The 22,095-nt window shown below is 58.4% G+C and overlaps 1 protein-coding gene across 1 annotated transcript; it reads left to right on the forward strand.

The window, feature by feature from the left end:
* The first annotated feature begins 7 nt into the window (after window positions 1-7).
* PPP1R12C (protein phosphatase 1 regulatory subunit 12C) lies at window positions 8-21,899 on the forward strand. The gene is made up of 22 exons (XM_046683577.1): window positions 8-261; window positions 4,068-4,198; window positions 4,278-4,396; window positions 11,368-11,527; window positions 15,109-15,253; window positions 15,347-15,421; window positions 16,989-17,062; window positions 17,140-17,267; window positions 17,517-17,590; window positions 17,861-18,019; window positions 18,106-18,173; window positions 18,840-18,923; window positions 19,139-19,229; window positions 19,403-19,486; window positions 19,563-19,623; window positions 19,779-19,864; window positions 19,953-19,993; window positions 20,078-20,171; window positions 20,384-20,488; window positions 20,844-20,894; window positions 21,060-21,110; window positions 21,206-21,899. Exons 1-22 carry the CDS (start codon window positions 148-150, stop codon window positions 21,290-21,292), a joined length of 2,082 nt encoding a protein of 693 aa, XP_046539533.1. The 5' UTR covers window positions 8-147; the 3' UTR covers window positions 21,293-21,899.
* Window positions 21,900-22,095: the final 196 nt, after the last annotated feature.

Consider the following 22,095-nt stretch of genomic DNA (forward strand, 5'->3'; position numbering starts at 1 on the left):
GGCGGACGGCGGGGGGTGCGGCAGTGGGGGGCCCGGGCGGGCGCCGAGCCGGGCCCGGGGGTGCGGCGCGCCCGCACCGTGCGCTTCGAGCGCGCCGCCGAGTTCCTGGCGGCCTGCGCCGGCGGCGACCTGGACGAGGCGCGCCTGATGCTACGCGCGGCGGACCCCGGCCCCGGCGCCGAGCCCGACCCCGCCGCCCCGCCGTCCGCCCGCGCGGTGCTCGACTCCACCAACGCCGATGGCATCAGCGCCCTGCACCAGGTCAGCGCCCCCGGCCCCTTCCGGGACCTGATCCGACCTGGGTCTGCGCCACCTTGAGCACCCTCCCTCCCGAGACCGGAGGCACCGTTGCCAGTCCTGGTGTGCACCGTCGGGGCCGGCGCCGGCCCTTGCCATCCTGTGCTGACCCCCTCTCCGAGCCCCCTCGAGCTGTCCTCTCCAATCCGGAGCCACTTGACCTGGCCGTGGTCTTTGCCATCCTGCACTGCCCCCTCGCTGGGCCTGAGCCGTTGCTGACTGCCTCAGTCTGGTCCATCTCACTGGTCCTCGTGGTTGTCGCTTCGCGCCGCCCTCTCCCGACCCTGAGCGCCCTTTCCTAGTCTCACCTGTGCCGCCTCCACCGGTGCCGCCTCTTTCCTGAGTCTGTGCCGCTTCTTCCAGCTCTTCCCGTGCCACCTCTTTGGGCAATGCTCGTACCTTCTCTGGCCTGCCGTTTCCCTTTCCAGGCGGGTACCACTTTGACTGAGATGCAGTCTCCTCTTTCCTGGGCCTGTGCTCCTTCCTCCACTGGGTTCTGGCCTGGGCCACCTCTTGGGCTAGGCCCAGATCCTTTCTTGCCACTTCTTTCAGGTTCCTCCTTCTTCTCCCTCCTGTCACCCTTGTGTGTGCTATCAGTTGCTGTCTGAGGATGCTCTTTCTTGAACTGCTGCCTTCTAGGCTCTGTACCCTTGAAGTGGATGCTTCCTCCGTGTGGGTCATCTCTTGCTATCTCCCTCACCGTCTTCCACCCCATACCCTCTTCATTCTTCTGGGCCTGTGCCACCTCTTACCTCCCACCATGGGCCTTCTCTCAGGGATGTTTCTCCTTCTCCAGGCACTGCCTTCTCTTTCCCGCTCTGTCCTTCTCCCAGCCAGGCCTGCATCGTCACCCTTTTTCTGGGCCACCTCAAAGCACCCACCTCTTCCTGGCTTTGGGCCGCCTCTCTATTCTCTGGTTGTCTTGCTTTCTCTGCCCAGTTACCCTCTTCTGTGGAACTGGGCAGCTTCTCCCTCCCATAGACTGTGTGATCTCTCCTAGCCCCCTGTCATGTCACCTTATCAAGGGTTCTAGAACGCTGTTAGTGTCCTCCCTCCATAACCTGGGCTCCGTGCCTTTGCAAGACACCCTGATGGCTGTCTCCAGTGTTCCTGTGTCCCAGGACCAGGGCCGCCTTAGCCCCCAGTGTTCTCTCGGGTTCTGGGTGCTTTTATCTACCCCTGCCCTTCAGCGGGACCCCAAAGGCCAGGACTGGCCACAGAGGAGCCTCCATCCTCTCCCCACCCCACCTCCCTGAGGCCCGTCTCCCTCCTCATCTCCTGATATTGGTCCAGTCCCCAGCTCTCTTCTCCCTGTCGGAACCCTTGGGGTTTGGTTTCTGGTGGAGCCGGAGAGGACCCTGGGAGAGAGGCCGGCAGGGGCAGGCGAGGGGGGATGCTTGAGGAGGCCCATGTCTCAGCTTCCCAGGAAGAGGAGCTGTTCAGGAATAGAATAGTCCTTAGTGCCTCTCTCAGCTCCTCAGCTTTGTGGGCTTGAATTAGTCTCTTTCCTCTCTGTGCCTCAGTTTTCCTGTCTGGAAAATGGGGCTAGTAGGCGGGCCTTTCCTGGCTGGGCCCTGGTGGGGGAGGGAGGCTATGTGCGGAAAACTCCCTCAGGGAGCATTGTAGGCGTTACAGTGGGAGTAGGTACCCCTGGTCTAAGTGCTGCCCCTCCCTGCTGTCTCTTTCACCACCCCAGGCCTGTCCCTTCCAGAGACCCCAGTGCTTTCTGGGACATTTTCTTCCACCCAGAGGAGGGTCCCACTTCCCCGAGGCCTGGCAGGGAATCAGAGCTTCGGTACTTCTCTTCTCCGCCACCGTCCCTGCCCCTGGCTCCCTTGGACCTTCCCTCAGGGGTCCCTGGCCCTGCTCTTGAGGCCAAGCCCCATTCTCCAGCATCCCCCTTGGCCTGGACCCCGCAAAAGGCCACTCCGGCCTGGCCTGTCAGGCTGCCGTTTCAGGTGGGGTCCCTCTCCCACTGCAGGCGAGCACTTGATCAGCTCACTTTCCGGCGCTTTGCAGGAGGCCTGAAGGATTAGGGCGCCTGTGGTTCAGAGAGGGGAAGTTCCCGCCTCAGGTCACACGGCTGCAAGCGGGGCAGCTGGAGTTTGGGTCAGGTCTGGGTGTGGGGTGACCAGTTCATGCTGGTTTGCCTGCGGCTGGCCTGGTTTTAGCACTGAAAGTCCCAGGGCCCAGGAAATCCCCAGTCCTGGGCAAACTGGGATGGCGGCCCACCCCTTCTGAGTGAGTCTCGGGGCTGTGGTTTCTGTTCTGAGTTCTCCCTGGAGCAGGTCCCCAGGCATCAGCTACCTGCCCTGCTTGTGTCCCTAGGAGTTCTCAAGCCTCAGCCCCAACCTCAGGCTGGTTTGTCAACCGCTCAATGAGGCTGAGGTACTCTCTCCCCTCCCCAAAATTGCCTTGTGAGTTAGTGGCTGGGGGTTTGGGGTCTGGAGTAGGAGGGACTAGGAGCCAGGATCCTTAGGTTTGAGCAGAGAGGGCTGGGGGTCTGGAATCCTGGGTCTGAGGGAGGAGGGGCTGGGGGCCCGGACGCTTGGATCCCTGGTGCCCAGGCCTCAGGCGTCTTTCACATGGATGCCTGTGCCGGGCCAGGTCCTTGAAAGGGAAAGGCCCATCTCCCTCCTTGCCCCCCTCCCCCATCACCATGACAACCGGGTGGAAATAAACGGAGCCCAGAGTTCATCTCGTTCCCAGGGCACGTGTGGCCCCCCTCTCGCAGCCTGAGTTTCCATGACTTCATGCTCTTGGCCCTCGCAGCTTCCCCCCCCCCTTCTCCAGATGGGCAGTTTTGAAGAGGTGAGGGGGTTGGGGGGTTAATTTACCCTGAGAACCCAGGAGTGCAGGTCCACCCCCCTCCCTCAGACCCTGCTTAGGTCCCAGTGCTCACCAGTGTTTGCATGCGGCCTGGGCTAAATCCTTTCTCTGCCCCTACTTGCTGTGCCACCTTGGCCGAGGGCTTTTGTCTCCCGGAGCTTCGATGTTTCCTTCGTAGGTGAGAACCCTGACAGCGGGAAGGTTAGGGAAGATGCCCGTGGAAAGCCCTTGGCTCAGCGCCCTGTGCCTAGTAGGCCCTCAGGTCCCAGGCCCTGGGCACACGCTAGCAGCCGTCTCTCCCACTTTAGGAGCCCTGCCCAGCACCCTCCCTCTGTCCCATGTTCCCAGGGACCTGGTGACTTTACCAGCCCTGCAGCACAGCCTTGGGCCCCAGAGGCCCGGACGTCTCCCCTCAGGGTGCAAGGCAGGGCCATGGTCGGTTCCTGGCCGGTGTCTGCTGGGTCTGAGGCAGGAGGGGCTGGGCGCTTGACTCCTGGGTCTGAGGAGGGGGCTGAGCCTCTCCCTCAGGTTCGGCACTGGAAGCCCCGTCCTGTCGGTGGAGACTGGGCTGCATCATGTCTAATGAGCACCGTTCGGGATCCCCACCCCTGCATGCGAGGCCTATCTTTCTTCCATATCCACTTCCTGCTTGCAGGGAGCTGGGAGCCTGCCTCTTACGGTCTCTGCTCACTTTAAGATGCTCGGCTGACCTAACCATGGGAAGTCAGGGGTGTCTTCAACAGCTGGGTGGCTAGAGGGGCGTCCACAGGCCACGCTGGTGCCTTCCAGGGCCTATCCCAGAGCCCTCAGGGTCTTTTCCTTGCATGTCATGGTCTCTTGGCCCCTGGATCTGTCTCCTGGTCCCCGTCGGGCGTCCTGCCTTGCTGGGCATGCAGTGTCTGGACAGGTGAGGGCCAACGGCTCTGCCCTGTGTCCCCCAGGCCTGCATCGATGAGAACCTGGAGGTGGTGCGCTTCCTGGTGGAGCAGGGTGCCACGGTGAACCAGGCGGACAATGAGGGCTGGACGCCCCTGCACGTGGCTGCCTCCTGTGGTTACCTGGACATCGCCAGGTGAGGCAGGGGGAGGGTGGGCGGGACCGGCGGGGGCCAGGGCTCAGATCCCTCAGCCCTGACCTCCCCCTGCCCCCAGGTACCTCCTGAGCCACGGGGCCAACATTGCTGCCGTCAACAGCGATGGGGACCTGCCCCTGGACCTGGCCGAGTCCGACGCCATGGAGGGGCTGCTCAAGGCGGAGATCGCCCACCGAGGTGGGCTCTGGGCACGGCTGCAGCACTGCCTCATGGTGTGGGGGTCGGGGTCAGGGATCAGTGAGGCACTGGGTGAAGAGGTGGGAGCGCAGGGCCCGGCCGTTGGCGGGGCTCCTCCTCCCTGTGGCCTCGAGGTCCAGGGCTTGGGGAGCAGAGTGTTGGGGCTTGGAGGCCAGCCCCCCATTCCCTGGGACTCTCTCTGTGCCTTAGTTTCTTTTCCTGTTAAGTGGGGAGTAAGTGCCTCCCTGGGGTTGCTTGGAACGTTGCACAAGTAATCAGATAAAGTGCTGTGCGCTGGTCACAGCATAAGATCTCAAACCACTCTTGACCCGAATCGTAGTTTCTGCCTCTGAGTAGTGGAGGAAGCGGGGATGGGGGCGGGGGCCCATCTGGGGGTGCGTTAGGTGAGGTTGCAGGGACCCTCACTGCAGGTCTTCTTGGGAGTGTGCGCTGAGGGCAAGTAGAGGAATCAGAGGCTTCTGGGGGTTTGGTCTCCCTGTGTTCAGGATCACTGAACCCAGGGGTCCAGGACCCCCAAAACTGTCTGGCCATGTTTCTCTTTCTAGGGAGAGCACATGTTGCTTCTAGCAGATTTTCAGAGGGGCTTATGGCCACCTCCCCTCTCCCACTTAAAGTGGCCAACTAGGACCAGTGACGGGCAGGGCGCCTGGGGAGCGCTGTGGCTTGACTAACCTGGAATCAGAGGATGCCAGGGCGGTTTGGGTGGGGGACATCGAATGGCTTCACTGGGTCTCGGGGTGTGTGTGATGCCCGTGGGACTCCACAGGAGCCCTGGGTCACCAGTGTGGCTCCTGGAGTCTGACTTTCTGAGTTTGCATCCCGGCTGTGCGGGTGACTGGCTTATTCACAGAAGGAGGATGATGGCAGCACCGCCGCATGGGGTGGGAGTCAGGGGTCAGCAGGTCTGGAGGACCGTGGAGGACGCAAATGTGAAGAACGGATGCAGGAAGTCTGAGGTGACGCCAGAGTCCCAGCCTGGCTGAGGGCGTTACCTTGGCAGGCTGGGCGGCAATGGCTGTGAGAGCCACCTGGGGCGTGGAGGGGCTGCGGGGTCTGGCGCTCGGCTTCGGTTCGAGTGGGCAGTGCGTAAGCAAAGGCAGCCCTGGGCACTTCTCGCTCATCTCCTGCACTTGTTGTTTTGAAAACCTTGAAACGTAGAGAAAGGTGGTGACAGTGGTGCAGCGAGGCCTGCACGGCCCTCCCTGCAGCTCAGCAGGGGTCTTTAGTGGCCTGATGGAGACTGACTCCCTGTCCACACAGCTCAGCCTTTGACAGTGTGCAGCCCAGGGCTTCTGTGGTCACCGTGTTGTGCGGCCACCACCACACCCAGGTTTAGATGCTTTTGATCACTCCAAAGAAACCCTGCACCCCTTCGCCCTCACCCCGCTCCCTGTCTCCCTCAGCCCTAGGAAACCACTCGGCGCCTTGTGTCCCTGTGGATTTGCCTATTTTGGACATCTTGTTTAAATGGGGTCACACAGTATACAGATTTACCAGTTTTTGACTTTTTGACACACTTGCATGTGCTCCCCCCCATACAAATACTCCCCTCCTTCCTTCCTTCCTCCCCCTCCCTCTCCCTTTTTCTTTTTTTGTTCCCTCCGTCTTCTCCCTCTCTTGTTCTCTCCTCTCTTTCCTGGACCATTTTGAGACTATGTTGCAGACACTGCAACCTCCACCCTGGTCGGCACCGGAGCTGGCGTCTCCTAGAACAAGGACACTGGTGACCACGTGGGGATGTAACATAGTTATTCTCCGTCAGTGTCAGTGTCAGGACCGCTGTCACCTCGGGGTCATCCTCGCCTCTGCTCTGGCTCAGGGCCGCTGCTCGCGCCCTGCACGTGGTCCTCTTGGCGCCTGAAACTCCCTCTGTCCGAACAGCCCTCGCTGCCTCACCCTTCCTCGTTTTACACAGAGCAGCCCCCAGCTTGGACCTGGCTGGTTTTTCACGAGGAGATTCAGTTCTGCATTTTTAGCAGGAACTTCTCAGGGTGTCGCTCTGGGAGACAGCTGTCTGTCTGCCCTGTGACTGGTGATGTTAACCTTGAACTGGTTTCAGGGGTGTCGGCCAGGTGGCTCTGCTTTGTAATTAAGAAGCAGTCTGGGGGCCGGCTCGGTGGCGTAGTGGTTAAGTTTGCATGCTCCTCTTTGGTGGCCTGTGGTTTGCGGGTTCGGATCCCAGGCACAGACCTACCTACCCCTCATCAAGCCATGCTGTGGCGGCATCCCACAGAGGGGAACTAGAAGGATCTACAACTAGGATGTACAACTGTGCGCTGGGGCTTTGAGGAGAAAAAAAAGTAGTCTGCAGGGCAATGCTTGGAAGCTGCTTCTGTGGGTCTCCACCTGGAGTCCCCGGCCCCTGGGGACACAAGAATGGCCACTAGGGGCTCCGTGAGCTCTCGGACATTCTGTGTTTTTCTGCAGGAATTGCCCATAGCTCACCTCAGCTTCTCAAAGGGGCTCATGTTCCCCTTCTGTGGGGCGAGGAGAAGGTTGGGGGATATTGGCCTGTGGGGCCAGCCAGGCACAGAGGCCATTGGTACCACTGGAAAGACCCTCGGCTGCACTCCTGGGGGTGAGACACTGCTGCAGCCGCTGCCTCTGGAATCCCGGGGCCTCTGCCGACATGTCTCCATGACACTCGTCTTCACATGGACGCGCCGGCAGAGTGTGGTCGGCAGAACCTGGGTTGCAGGCTGCATCAGCTGTGAGGAGGGCACTGAGGGACACGTCGAGAGGACGGAGAACCCCCAGGCGTGCTGGGCAGCCAGATGGGGCCGGCTGCAGTGTAACCCTGGCAGCCGCCCCCAGCAGGGCTGGCAGAGAAGACAGTGCCAGCGATGGAGGCGGCCAGAGGCTGGAGGCTCCGGGAAGGAAGGCGTGGTCAGCAGTGTGGACGCTGCTGCAAGCTCAGCCCCTGTTTCTTGAATACAGGGGCCCCTTCCCTGCGCCGCCTCATGCGCTGTGCCCCTCTCCGGGTCTGCTGTTCACTGAGAGGATCTGATCTGCTCAGCCTGTTACCCAGAACACACCTCTCGTCTGGCTGGATGGCCTCTGGTCCTCTTGACTCAGGTGCTGAATTAGGCACAACTCTTTGCAGGTGCCCGAGACCCACTGCAGCCTGGCTCAGGCCACAGGCGATTTATGCCCCGTTTTCATAGCAGCATTGTTCACAGTAGCAAGAAGGTGGAAGCAGCCTAAGCGTCCATCGATGGGAGAATGGCCAGTGTGTGTATGTGCGTACGAGGGAGTATCATTCAGCCTTAAAAAGGAAGGAACTTCTGACACACGCCACAACGTGGATGAACCTGGAGGACACTATGCTCAGGGAAATAAGTCAGGCACAAAAAAATGCAAATGCTGTATGAGTCTACTTCTGCTTATATGAGGAATTTGACTAAAACAGTCAAATTCATAGAGACAGAAAGTGGAATAGTGGTCACCAGGGGCTGGGGGAGGGGAGGAAGAGGTGTTGTTATTTAATGGGTACAGAGTTTCATTTTTACAAGATGAAGAGGGTTCTGGAGATGGATGATGATGGAGGTTGCACGACAGTGTGAATGTTCTTGACACTGCTGAACCGTGCACTTAAAAATGGTTAAGATGCTAACTTATATGTGTATTTTACCACAGTTTATAAAAAAGAAAATCAATTTATGGGCTTATGTGACTGAAGTCTAAGAGTTATATGGACTTCAGGCAAAGTTTGGTCCAGGGGCACGAAGTCAAAGTCATCTCTCCGTCACCGTGCGGCTCCATTCTTAGGCAGATCCTCTCAATGAAGCACTTAGCGTGGCTCCAAGCAGCACAGGCTGATATCTCAGCCGAGCTAGAACTGGACTTCCTCAGTAGTCCCAGCCACCATCCTCTGTGTGACGCTCTGTGGGCCACTTTTGTCACAAGCCAGCCCCTGAGCCAATCACTGTGGCAAGGGGCATGGCTGGTGATGTGGCCACCCCTGGAAACAGGCTCTGAGCTCAGTCACATCAGAGCCACGTGGGGTGAAGGCAGGGCTGAGGAAAATGAAGATGTTGCAAAGGACAGAGAGTGGATACTGGCAAGTCCAAGCAACAGCTTTGCTACAGACGCTGTTCCCACAGCCCAGGCCACAGAGGCAGCCCTCAGGGACACAGTCCAAACACTGTGTCCTGTGCAGACAGGACCCTCTGGCCACTTTGCTCAGAAGGGCCATGGTCGGACCCGTGGGGACATGGAACTGGACAGGAAGGAAACTTGGAGTGTTTCTGAAACTCTTGAAGCAATCCCACTTGGAACCCCAATGTCCGAGACAGATGGCCGTGGGGCAGTTCCTCTCCAGGACGGGCAGCACTGACAGTGGACGGTTTGGTGCTGGTGGGGCTAGAGCCACGGCACTCTTGTGTCTGGCTGGGGGGAAGGTTGGTGATTACAGCCACTTTGGGAAGCAGTTGGACATCATGGATTAGAGCTGAAGATCCGCGTTCCCGACGTCCGAGCTGTTCTTCTCTCACCGGAGAGAGGCCCTCCCACCCGTGGACGAGAAGCTTCACGGTGTTGTTTGTGGTCCCAAGAGGTCGGGGCCTACACCAAAGGGAGAACAGACAAATCAGTAATCTATAGACGCGTGATGTAAGCAGGGGTCGGCAGCCTTTTTCTGCAAAGGGCTAGACAGTAACCATTTCAGGCTTTGAGGGACATACCGTCATGTTGCCACCACCCTCCCCTGCACAGTTGGGAGCACAGCCAGGGATGGTACATAAGTGAGTGGGCGTGGCTGTGTTCCAATTAAACTTTGTTTACAAACACAGGTGCCCTTCCAGGATAGGCAAATCCATAGCGACAGAAGGAGATTGGTGGTTGCCATGGCCTGGGGGAGGGACGCACGGGGGTCACTGCTTAATGGGCACTGGTTTCTGTTTGGGGAAACGAAAAAGCTCAGGAACTATCGATAGGCTAGATGGTTGCACAACATTGTGAATGTCCTGGGTGCCACTGAATTGTACACTTTAAAATAGCGGAATTGGTAAATTTTATGTTATGTTTGTCGTCCCACCACCACAACAAAAAAGGTGCAAAACCCAACAGGTGGCCTGCACCCACAGGCTGTAGTTTGTCAATTCCCGATCAAGAGCTGTCAATAAACACAGGCAGATCTCAACAGAAAGCAAATTGCAGAAGGATGCCGCGAACAAACAAAAGAATACTAACTGTGGTTACTGAGTGAAAAGTCAGTAAACTTTGCCCCTCCTCTCTTTGGGGTAATAAGCCACCTTCGGCTAGAATAGAATTGAGCGTAGGTGGTTCCCTTTAAGGCTATGGGGGAGGGGGAGGGGAGAGCCCATCCCTGAGTCTCCAGCACTCCCCAGGCCTCTCCACCCCAGCCTGGGCCGGCAGGATGGGCCCTAACCAACCAGACATCCCTGGAAGAGCTGCCACTGTCCAGGCCCTGAGCCAGGACGCCCAAAGGTGACCCCACTGGCGTGTAGGCCCGGGTGCTTAGGTGCCACCAGGTGGCGCCAGCGCGCAGCCGTGACCTGGACCGATTTGAGCAGGGCACGGAGGCCAGCTCTGGTATGAGGGCATCCCACCAAAAGCTTTAGGGCAGAAGTTACTATATATAGTAAGAATCTGACAAAATATATGTTCGTGAAAGCAAACTCGTGATGGTGGTTACCTTGGCCGTGGGGAGCTGGATGAGATCGATGAGGGGCACACGGAGGGGAAGGGGGTGATGGCTTCTGTTGTCTCTGTCCTATTGTAGTTTTTTAGGCCCACTCGTGGTACATGGGGTTCTTTGCCAGTGCGTCCCATGGAAAGCCAGTGTGAACCACAAGTGTATTTGAAAGTTTTCAAGTGGGTGCATTTAAAAAAGTAAAAAGCAGGTGAAATTAACTCTAGTAATATATTCTATTTAACACAGTATATCCAAGACATTATCATTTCAACATGTAAACAGTATTAAGAAAACCATTCGTGAGCAGCTGCACGTTTTTTGTCACACTTTGAAATCCAGCATGTACTTTACCTTTGCGACCCATCTCAGTTTGGACTGGCTCCATGTCAGGTGCTCAGTAGCTGCATGTGGCTGAGTGCTGTTGAGCAGGACAGCTCGGCACCACACAGCACTTTGGTAAGTGAGAAATATCACAGTTGAAGAAACAGTTGACAGTAATAAGCTTCCCAGGAGAAGGATCAAATATTCTCTGGAAAAGACCATTTCTGACTCCCATCTCAATAGTTTATAGCATGCAAAATACAGATTCTCAGTGGCAGTCAACAGATAATATTCCAGGCTCAACAGAGCTGCCTTTTTTGACCCAAAATCAGCTTACATTTAAAGTCATAACTTGCCTTTTGCATCTGTAAATGCAGTACAACCTTCCACGCAACCAGTGGGATACAATGAAATTGATGAGGAAGCCTGCCCGAGTCTTACCAGATGTTCTGGGTGACAGCACAGCCTTGAACAGGACTCGGCACCTGGGTAGGAAAGAAGCTGTTGCCCCCTGACACGGACACTTTGTTTAGTGGCTTTTTGCTTGGTTTATCCTACTCAGGTAATGGAAGTAACAGTGGTGACAAAATACATGCAGATGCTGGGCTAAAAATTGTATCCATAGTGATAGGAAGAGTTAGGTGTAATCAGCTGCTGGATTTGCTAATTAACTTCAGATTTTATACTGAAAAATAATGAGAAAGGTGATGCTCTGGCTGAAGTGGGAAAGGCCTATGAGCTCCGTTCTCCCAGCCCCCAGCCGTGACTCCGAAACCCTTAGTGGAACCCGGGACTGCACAGAGCACGGTCGGGAAGTCACTGAGCTAGTCCAGGCCTCTGAGTCCCAGAGGAGCTCACAGACAGAGAGCGACCGGGCGAGGCACAGGGCCACGCTGCAGCCGGGCCAGGTGCAGCCCTGTGCTTCCTGGACCTTGGGTGTGAGCCCACCTGTTACCCCTTCTCGTCCTCCCAGGTGTGGATGTGGAGGCAGCCAAACGGGCCGAGGAGGAATTGCTGCTTCATGACACAAGGTGCTGGCTGAATGGGGGCGCCATGCCAGAGGCCCGGCACCCCCGCACGGGGGCCTCTGCCCTGCACGTGGCTGCTGCTAAGGGCTACATTGAAGTGATGAGGTGAGCTGGGCCAGCATAGACCCTCTCTTTTCCCTTGCTCATTGCGCTGGGCCAGTGTGTTCCTTTGTGCTCTTACACCTTCCTGTGGATTTTGTCCGTTCCCATCCTTTTCTCATTTACGTACCTAAGGCTATATATTTCCCTCTAAATATAGCCTTAGCTGCATCCACAAGTCTTGGTGTGTAGGCTTTTCATTGTCATTCAGTTTAAAACATTTTCCAACTTGTAATCTTCTTTCTTTGACCCACGGATTATTTAGAAGTACGTCTTTAATTTCCAAGTACATGGGATTTTGCAGTCATCATTTCATTATACTCATTTCCTGACTTAACTGCACTGTGGTCAGAGACTGGGTTCTGTATGATTCCAGATTTCTGAAATTTGCTGAGGTTTGCTTCACACCCCGGTCCATGTAAGCTGGAAAAGAATTGTGTTGTCGAGTATCGTGTTCTATGTAGGTTATGAGGTCAGCTCTCTAGTCCTGCTATTTAAATCTTCTGTATCTATAGTGATTTTTTTTCCATCTGCTTATTCTGTCAGTTACTGTGAGAGATGTGGTAAACTTTCCTGCTATGATTGTGGATTTTTCCTGTTTCTCCTTGTGGTTTGATCGATTTTTCTGTGCTCTGTTTCAGGGCCAGTCTATTTGGTGTGCAGATATTTTAAGTCGTTAGAGTACATAGTCCCTTTCTGTCACCCTTCCCCCGCCTTCTCTGAATTTGGCTGCCTCACCCCTTTCCGTTGGGGTAGCTGGTTCCATCCTCGTCCTCAGGCTGCTGGCTCTCTTTGATTCCTCTCTCTCTCTCGTGATGTTATGCTTCATTTTTAGTGTGAAAATGGAGTTAAGATGAATCCCTCCATCTCGGCTCCCCTCTGCGTTGAATTTCGAGGCAGGTTTTCAGTGAGGTACTTAAGATGCCCCCTGACAGCTCCAGGCTCACGTCCCGGCTGCTTCCCCTGCTGTGGAGGTAGAGTGCCTCGTCCTCCATAGTTCCAGCCAAAGTCCTGGTCTGACGCTTGCGGGGCCCGTCCCAGAGCTGGTTCCTGTGGCAGAGGGGCTGGGAGACCGTAAATGGTCAGGCCTGGTGATGTGCCCAGCCCTGGAGGCTGTGCCCTCTTTTTTTTTTTTTTTAAAGATTGGCACCTGAGCTAACATCTGTTGCCAATCTTCTTTTTTTTTTTCCCCCCTTTCTTCTCCCCAAATCCTCCCAGTACATAGTTGTATATTATAGTTGTAGGTCCTTCTGGTTCTGCTATGTGGGATGCTGCCTCAGCATGGCTTGATGGGTAGTGCCAGTCTGGACCCAGGATCCAAACCGGCGACACCCTGGGCCTCTGAAGCGGAGTGCATGAACTTAACCACTCGGCCGTGGGGCCAGCCCCAGCTGTGCCCTCTTTTGCCCGTGGCTTCCACCCCTGAGTCTCAGGCAGCTGCTTTTTCTCCTGCCATTGCATCTGAATCCCATCCAGCAGGAAGGAGGAGAGGGCAAAGGGAGCAAATTTCGTTCCTTTTAAAAGAATAATCCAGAAGTGGCACGCACACGTAAGGCTGACATCCCATTTGCCAGACCCTGCTCACCCGGCCATTCCTAGCTGCGAGGGAGACTGAGAGATTCCTCTTCAGCCAGGTGGCAGTGTGTCCAGCAAAAGTCGGGTGCTATTATTAAAGCAACAAGGAGAGCTGATGCTGGTGGGCAGCCTCGTTCTCTGCTGCAGAACTGGAACGCTGTGGGCTTTGAAATACTCACTGGGTGTCACTTCCTTACCGCCCCTTAATGTGGGTTTGTGTTTACAGCTGGATCTATTTGACTGCATTTTTAAAAGAACATAACCAATGTTCTCCTCATTAAAGAGGAGTGGCTGAGTAGAGGTATACATTTATTTGATGCCATTCACTCAACACTTACTGAGCACCTGCTGTATGCCAGGTACTCCCTTAGGTGCTGGGGATACAGTGGCAAATGAGACTGATCTGGCCCATGTGCAGCTCACAGCCTCGTCGGGGAGACAGACAGACAAGGGACCAAGGAAGCAGGTCATGTCAGGTGGCCCTGAGTGCTGAGAGAGGGGCTCCCAGCCTCCGCAGTGGCGACGTGGGGCAGGGTAACTCTGGGGACCATCCTGTTCCTCGCAGGATGTTGAGCAGCATCCCGGACCTCTACCCACTAGATGCCGGTCATGACAACCGAACGAGCCTCTGGACATTGCCCAGTGTCCTGTGGGGTCAGCGTCGTCCCCACTTGAGAACCCCTGTCCTGGAAGGATGTAAACAGGGTGATGGGAGAAGGCGAGTGTGGCGGGGAGGGGCCTCTGTGAGATTTGGGGGTCAGGGAGCCGACGAGGAGGTGGTGGCTGTGCTGAGAAGGGGCGGCCAGCTGAAACGCTATGACACCCCAAGAACGCGCACCCGCCAGGGGGACAGAGCAGCAGGCACAGGTCGCAAGGTGGGACACCCAGCATGGCTGGAGCAGAGTGAGGGCGGGGGGAGGTGTAACGAGGTCAGCAGGGCCACACAGGACCTTTTGTTTAAAAGGGTCTTTCTAGGGTCCAGTCCTGTGGCCAAGTGGTTAAGTTTGCGTGCCCCGCTTTGGTGGCCCAGGTTCACAGGTTTGGATCCCAAGTGCGGACCTATTCCACTTGTCAGCCAGGCTGTGGTGGCATCCCACATACAGAGCAGAGGAAGATTGGCACAGATGTTAGCTCAGGGCTAATCTTCCTCAAGCCAAAAAAAAAAGGAAGATTGGCAGTGGATGTTAGCTCAGAGTGAATCTTCCTCACCAAAAAAAAAAAAAAAAAAGAATCCTTCTAAAATCTCTCATCTCCATCTTTTCCCAGCTCGCTTTGCTCTCTCTCACTGACAAGGAACCTAAGCCAGCTCCAAAAGCAGGCATGTCTGCCCTGAGCTGAGTTTGCAGAGTTGCGTGGACTTTTCACCCTGCTTTTTCCCCCCCAAGTCCCGCCGTCTCAGGTGGCCATTATCTCCTGGAAAGGAATCATTAAGCTTGTGTTTCTCAACCTTGGCACTCGCGCGGCTTGGAGCGGACCATTCCTTGCTGTGGGGCCGTCCTCTGCTCTGTAGGATGTGTGGCAGCATCCCACTAGGTGCTGCTAGCACCTACCTCTAAGCTGTGACAACCAGAAACATGCCCAGACACTGCCAGCTGTCCCCTGGCGGGCAGCCCCACCGTGACTGAGAACCACTGCTCTAGGCCAGCCGGCATCCTGGAACACTGCTGCCCTGAGGCCGCCCCGTCTGGGGTCTCATCCTTTTCCTAGGCCTCTGGGCTGGAGGAGCCCCCACCCCACCTTCTCTAGGGCTCATAATCAAAAGATCTGAGCCCTGCAGATACAAGGAGCACAATTCCGGAGGCCGCCTGCTCAGCCAGAGGAGGGATCAAAGCTGGTGGCAGAGGGGGTCACTTGTGGGGAGGGTCTCGGGGCATTGGCTCTTTACCTCCCTGCCCAGGATCGTTCTGGCACTGTCACAGCTGGTACCACTGCCACAGCACGGCCGGCCGACATCATCCCTTGACTCACAAGCCCTGTCTTGGTCCCTGACCTTGAGCTTCTTTGGCCCTCAGGCTGCTCCTTCAGGCTGGCTATGACCCGGAGCTCCGGGATGGGGACGGCTGGACCCCCCTGCACGCAGCAGCCCACTGGGGCGTGGAGGATGCCTGTCGCTTGCTGGCCGAGCACGGTGGGGGCATGGACTCGCTGACCCATGCGGTGAGGGCCGGGACGCCGGGGGCTGGGGCGGTGGGGTGGGGAGGGCCCCGTGCCTCCTCCATCATCTGTCCCTTCTCCCCCTCCCCCACCCAGGGGCAGCGTCCCTGTGACCTGGCTGATGAGGAGGTCCTGAGCCTGTTGGAGGAGCTGGCCCAGAAACAGGAGGACGTGAGTCTCAGGGGCCCCCTCCCCTCCTGTCAGCACCTCAGAGGCTAGGGAGGGAGGGCCTCCTCCTCGTCCTCCAAGCCCCTGGTGCCTACCGCCCTGGGGACCTGTCCTCCCCAACCAGTGACTGAGACCCCGTGGAGGGCCATGAGGAGGGGCACATCCGGGCAGTCAGAGCAGGTAGGGTCTGGGGCCCAGGTGGACCTTGGGATGCAGACGAGGGTAGTCTGTTGGCTGGGGTAAGCCTTGTCACCCCTGGGATGCCCCTGACCAGCACCGGGTCAGGCTTGGTTGCTGGAAAAATGTGGAGTGAAGGGGTGAACAGTGTGGACTCGGGCTTTGAATTCTGGCTCTGCCGTGGATTTGCTGTGTGAGCTTGAGCTGTGCACTTAACCTCTCTGGGCCTCAATTTCCTTATCTGTACAAGGGGGATAATAGTGTGTGCACTTTATGAGGAGTTACGTATGCTGTTACGCAGAGTATGTATTATGTTATGAGGAGTATATGAGTTACCGAACAAAGCCATTTAGAACCCTGCCTGGCATACAGTAAGCACTATTGGGTAGCAAGAAACATCTCCCGAGGCCTCTTAGGGGCCAGGCCTTCTGCCAGGAGCTTCTGCTGAGTGGCTGGTGGGCAGAGACAGGTCCCTCTGGTAAAGTTGGCTGTGGCGATGTCAAGGGTGGTGGACTCGGGAGAAGAAGGGCCTGCTTCCAGCTTGGTGGACTCAGGACAGCTTCCCAGACCCAGGGCGGGCACATGGGGTTGAGGAAATGGCACAGGCTGGGGGGTAGGAACATGTGTGGTACCTGGAGGGGAGCGTGAGGCAGGGCCTGGGAGAGGGCAGACCCTGAAGGGCCTTGAGAGCCAGGCTGAGGAGCAGCACGAGGTGATGGTGATGGGGGTCCTGGGGGGATTTTTAGTGGGTGAGGCAGGGTCAGCTCTCGGCTGGTAAGGTGGGTGTGTCTCCCGGCCATCCGGAATGCTTTCCGGATGAGATGAGTGAGATGAGTCCTGCGGTGCTCCGGGTTGGCTCAGAGGAGCCGGGAGGCCCGGCATTCCTGGCTGGGGGCACCGCTCTGCACAGGCTTGGAGGTGTGAAAACCTGTCGGGCTGGGAAACCTCGCCTGGTGCCACCAGGCTCGGGGGCGCCTGAGAGCGAGCGGTAAGGGAGGAGGAAGGGGCCGCCGGGCTGGTGTCCCGGTGTGCTGAGTGGTCAGGGAGAATTTGAGCAGGTCGCCCCTGGGAGGTAGACAGAGCCCTCTGGGGACGATACTGGAGGTGAGGAAGCAGGGAGGAGGCCGTGAGAACAGGTCAGTGGCAGGTGCGTATGGGGACTCGCACAGGAGACCCAGGGCGCCTCCTCCTTCAGACGCTGTGCGGCCATCTGTAGGAAAACTTGAGTGAGTCCACAAACCCTCCATGCCCACCCCAGGAACTGAGCTCCCCGTAGTCAGAGCACCCGCGTAAGGCATGACCAGTGCGTGGTAGCCCTCAATGTTGGGGATGTGGGACCCCAGAGGAACATGCGTGTTCTGCCCTCCCCAGCAGCCCCCTTCCCTCCTTGCAGCTGCGGAACCAAAAGGAAGCCTCCCAGAACAGGGGCCAGGAGCCCCAGGTGCCCTCCAGCAGCAAGCACCGACGGTAGGGGGCAGCCCAGGCGGGAAGAGGGGGTTGGGGCTCCCCAGGGCTTGGACCCTGATGCCCTCCCTTCCCACCAGGAGCTCCGTGTGTCGTCTGAGCAGCCGCGAGAAGATCTCCCTCCAGGACCTGTCCAAGGAGCGCCGGCCAGGGGGGGGAAGGGGGCCCCCCATCCGGGACGAGGATGAGGGAGAAGAAGGCCCCACAGGTGAGGGCCCTGGCTCTCTGCTTCTGAATCTAGAGAGGAGGGGCTGGGGGCCTGGACTGCCAGGTCTGAGGGAGGAGGGGCTGGGGGCCTGGACTCCTGGGTCTGAGGGAGGAGGGGCTGGGGGCCTGGACTCCTGGGTCTGAGGGGGGAGGGGCTGGGGCCTGGACTCCCGGGTCTGAGGGAGGAGGGGCTGGGTCTCACAGGCAGCTGGCATATTCTTGTGTCCTGTCCCATCTTTCTACATCATAGAGCCACCTCCTGCAGAATCCAGAACCCTCAACGGAGTCTCCTCCCCGCCACCCCGCAGCCCTAAGAGCTCCATGGTGCGTATGTATGGATGCCCTGGAGGCCATGCTGGCCTGGGAAGGTGGGGGAGGGATGCCATTAATGCCTGTAACCTCTTGTCAGGGTAGGTAGGGTGAAGACTACAGTTCCCAGAATCCTTCAGGACAAGTGACAGTGTTTATCTGGCTGCCCCTGCCCTGGGGGCTGATGGGAATTGCAGTTTGTTGTGGTCCTTCTGGCAGTTAACCTTGTTAAGTCTCTGAGAAGGGAGACCCTTTCTCCATAACTGAGACCTTTCTCTTACTCAGCCCCCCGAAGAGGTCCCCTTCTCCAGGCGCTTTGGCCTCTTGAAGACGGGAAGCTCTAGTGCCCTGGGTCCCACAGACAGGTTGGGGGCCGAGGGCGCCCCTGGGGCTGGGCTGCAGCGCTCAGCTTCTTCCTCACGGCTGGAAGGGACCTCCCCTCAGGTGAGTGGGGTGAGGGGCCGGGGAGTAGGCCCTGCCCAGCCGAGGAGGATACTCGCCTCCCCTCCCCTCCTCTCCTCTCTCCACAGGCCGGGGAGCCCCGTCTGGCCAGAGTTACCCCCACCCCATCCCAGAAGGTGCCCGAGCCCTGTGCTCTGTGAGTACCAAGGGCCCTCAGGGCGGGAGGCAGGTCTGGGTCCCAACCTTGTCACATGATCCTGAGCAAGTCCATTTTCTCTCTGGGGTCTCGTCCCTGTCCATCCCCCACCCCCTGCCCCGACTCTGCCTCATTTTCCCTTTTGCTGCCTCAAGTAATCACTAACAGCAACATTTCCAAGGCCTCAGTGATCTGGGCTCCTGTTGCCCCTCTGCCCCATATCCCACTGTCCCTCTCACAGGCACACCCCCACCCACTGCCTGTGCTCCAGCCCCCTCAGACCCATGGGGCTTGCTGCCTCCTTCCCTTAGGTCTGTGTTTAAATGCCACTGTCTCCATGAGGCCCAACCCCACCGTGACCGCCTGCTCTCATGGCAGGTCTCAAACACGGCCCCTCCTGTATCCTGTCCTTGTTTCTTTTCTCCAAAGTACTTAATTCTCTTGACATTTTATATGATGTCCTCATCTTTTATGGTTATTGTTTATTTTGCATCTTTCTGCTCAGATTTGGTTCATCAGGGCAGAGACAATTTCTTTTGCTCACTGCTGTGTCTTTAGTGCCTGCCACATGATGCAAACTTGAGTAATATTTGCTGAACGAATGAATTCACACAGGTTTGAGATCTGCAGGTCTCCTCCCTTGGATAACTCCGCTCCTCCCTCCAGGATTCCACAGCCTGAATCCCCAGTGAAGCCAAATGTCCCCACAGCCTCCGCAGCACCCCCAGCAGACTCCCGGGACCGCCGGAGGTGAAGAGGCCAGGGGTGGGAAGCTGCTGTTGCTCCAACTGGGAGAAAACTACGTTACCCAGAAGTCCCCAGGGCTTTGGGTGGGGCTCCTAAGGGAGAGTTTGTCCCAGGGTCAGCTGGGAGTTGAAGTCCCTGACTCCCCCTCAGGGTGTCAGCCGGGGGATGGGGACAGTGCCCAAAGGAACCCTCCTTGAGGTTGGGGGCCCTTCGTTCAGGTCCTACCAGATGCCTGTGCGGGATGAGGAGTCTGAATCCCAGCGAAAAGCTCGCTCTCGCCTCATGCGCCAGTCTCGGAGGTCCACACAGGTGTGGGGCATGGGATGGGGGGCTGGAAACCTGGACTCCTGGATCTGAGGGAGGAGGGGCTGGGGACCTGGACTGTTGGGTCTGAGGGAGGAGGGGGCTGGGGGCCTGGACTCAGATCCTGAAGGGGCTGGATCCTGAGTCCCGGGCCCCTTGTCTGACCTCTCTCCCTGCAGGGTGTGACTCTGACGGACCTGAAGGAAGCAGAGAAGGCCGCAGGGAAGGCCCCAGAGCCAGAAAAGTCGGGCCTGCAGAGCCTGGTGAGAGGGGTCAGGTGATCGGGCAGTGGGGGTACAAGATGCCCTCGTCCTCTGACCCCCTGCCCCTCTCCCACAGGACCCTTCCCGGCGGCCCCGAGTCCCTGGGGTCGAGAACTCTGATGGCCCTGCCCAGAGAGGTGAGGTCTGGTCTCTGAGAGGTTGTCCTCCTGATCTACCCTATCCTTCCTGCTGCTGTTTTCTCTGTCTCTTGGGGTCTTGGGCCCAGGGACCCCAACACCGAAGACAGGGGCCCCTCCCCAGGTGCCTGGGCTGATTCCTGCCCCTCCCCCAGCAGAGGCGCCCGACGGGCAGGGTCAGGGACCACAGGCCGCCCGGGAGCACCGCAAAGTCGGCAAGGAGCGGAGGGGGCCTGCAGAGGTGAGGGTGGGGCCAGGGGGGCACGCTGGGGCTGGGGGCAGTCCAAACTTCCCTACCACATCTGCCTGAACCCTACCTCTGCCCACAGGGGGAGGAGGCGGAGCCGGTGGACCTCAGCCCAGAATCCAGGTACGAGGCGGCCAGTGAAGGTTTTGGGTTGTCTGGGGGGCTGTCGGGCATGCCCCCTGATGCCCTACTCTGCCTCCACCCCAGCACTCTCGAGGGCACCCCCTCCCCTCACAGGCAGCGGGACCTCAACTCAGAACCCGAGCCAGAATCGGAAGAGCCCGATGGAGGCTTCAGGAAGGTTCGCGAACTTACCCCACGATCGGTGCCCAAAACCAATCCCCACAAGTAGGCCTTTATATCTGCCCACCTGCCCCCTCTGCAGTGGCTCTGTCGGCCCCATCCACGCGCCCAGCGTTTTCGGGCCTCCCTCAGCTGCTGTCGCCCCTCCGGCAAAGGCGCCACACCCCAGGCTGGTAGGCCTGACCCGTCTCCCTCTTCCTGGTGTCATAGCTGTACGCAGAGCTGCGCAGTGAGAACGAGCGACTGCGCGAGGCCCTGACGGAGACGACGCTGCGGCTGGCGCAGCTCAAGGTGGAGCTGGAGCGCGCCACGCAGGTGAGGGCCCTGTGCAGGTGAGGGCGCGAGGCCCTGGAGGTGGCCGCAACGTGCAGCGCTAGCAATGAGGGGTAGGATCTGATCTGGGCTCCGACTCCTGAGGGAGTCGGGGCCCGAAGGGGTGGGGTTAGGACCCCCTGGGAGGCCGGACCTGAGCAAGAAGAAGGGGGCGGGGGGGCGGGCCAGGTTCTCTGTGGGCGGGTCCTCAGTGATGAGTGGCGTGGCTGGTGGTGGTGAGCAGTGGGCGGCCTGGAGCCTGGACTGCCTTTCTCCTCCCTGCGCTTCTGGTGGCCCCTTCCTGGCCATTGCAGTTTGGGCGTTTCTCTGACCTCTGTGCTTCCTCTGTCCTCACCAGAGGCAGGAGCGTTTTGCAGAGAGGCCGGCCCTTCTGGAGCTGGAGAGATTTGTGAGTAGGGGCTGTCGGGGTGGGGCCACGTGTATCCCCAGCCTCCAAGCCCTGTGGGTCTGGATGAAGAGGGCCACACAGGCTTTCTGACCCACCCTCTGAGCTTTCCCCACCTTTCTTAGCCTCACTCAACCTCTGGCCCTCACTTCCCCCCATTTATTCCAGGAGCGCAGGGCCCTGGAGCGAAAGGCTGCCGAGCTGGAGGAGGAGCTGAAGGTGAATCTTAATGGGGCGCTGTGGGCAGAGGACCAGGGTGGGCACTGGGTGCAGCCTGCCCAAGACCACCCACCTGACCCTGTCCCCTCCCACAGGCTCTGTCCGACCTCCGGGCTGACAACCAGCGGCTCAAGGATGAGAACGCAGCACTGATCCGCGTCATCAGCAAACTCTCCAAGTGACTCTGGAGGAGGACCTTCCCCCGCACCCGTATTTATACAGCTGCTTCTGCCACACGCACCCTTCCCCTGTGTGAACACGAGTGACAGGGCTCCCGGGGGAGTCTCTGAGAAGCCATAACCTCCCCTCGGGACCTCCAGACTGAGGGGAGTGCAGGGTCCCCAGGAGCCAAGGGGGGCCGTCCGAGGCCAAGATGGAGGCGGGAGGAGCCAGGTAGAGGGACATCGCTGAGGGGGGACCAGGGCTGGAGGCGGGACAAGAAGGCACCAAGGACCAGAAAGTGCCAGGACCAGTAGCCAGGACCAGAGTGGCCACCCGGAGGTCCCCCCTCACGTGTGTTGCCACCCCAGTCACCCCTCCCGCTCCTGAACAGGGATCCGAGAATGTGCCAAGAGTCCCGCCGGCCTCGGCCGGGTGGGCCTGTATATAGGGTCCATGTGCAATAGGGAGGGATGTCTTCTATTTTTTGCTGCCCCCTCCCCGCCCACTGTCCGGGGCAGGGGGAGAAGGTATTTTCAAGACAAAGCACAGGCACCTCAAATAAAAGTCGTGAAGTTGCCACTCAATGGCTGTCCCCAGCTGGAGGTGGGGCGCCACTTCTGTGCTCGGGCTGTGCGTGTCAGTGACTAAAACACAGGACCGTGTGGGTGGCGGGCAGAGGGGTGGGTGGGTGCTCAGTGGGTGGGAAGGGGCTTCAGGAGAGTGGCAGTTGGAGGAGAGGCCCCACACCAGCGGTGATGTGCTCAGGGTAAGGTGGCTGGGGCTGGGCGGGAAGGCTCAGCCGAGTGAGGATGAGCCGTGTCTC

This window comes from Equus quagga, chromosome 13 (assembly GCF_021613505.1).
Source record: "Equus quagga isolate Etosha38 chromosome 13, UCLA_HA_Equagga_1.0, whole genome shotgun sequence".
NCBI classification, from domain to species: Eukaryota; Metazoa; Chordata; class Mammalia; order Perissodactyla; family Equidae; genus Equus; species Equus quagga.

Excerpts from the sequence above, each read along its gene's own strand:
- PPP1R12C (XM_046683577.1), top strand. The coding sequence starts at position 148 with ATGCTACGCGCGGCGGACCCCGGCCCCGGCGCCGAGCCCGACCCCGCC. Across the intron at positions 4,199-4,277 it reads GGTTACCTGGACATCGCCAG|GTACCTCCTGAGCCACGGGG; the intron begins GTGAGGCAGGGG and ends CCCTGCCCCCAG. Across the intron at positions 11,528-15,108 it reads GGCTACATTGAAGTGATGAG|GCTGCTCCTTCAGGCTGGCT; the intron begins GTGAGCTGGGCC and ends TTTGGCCCTCAG.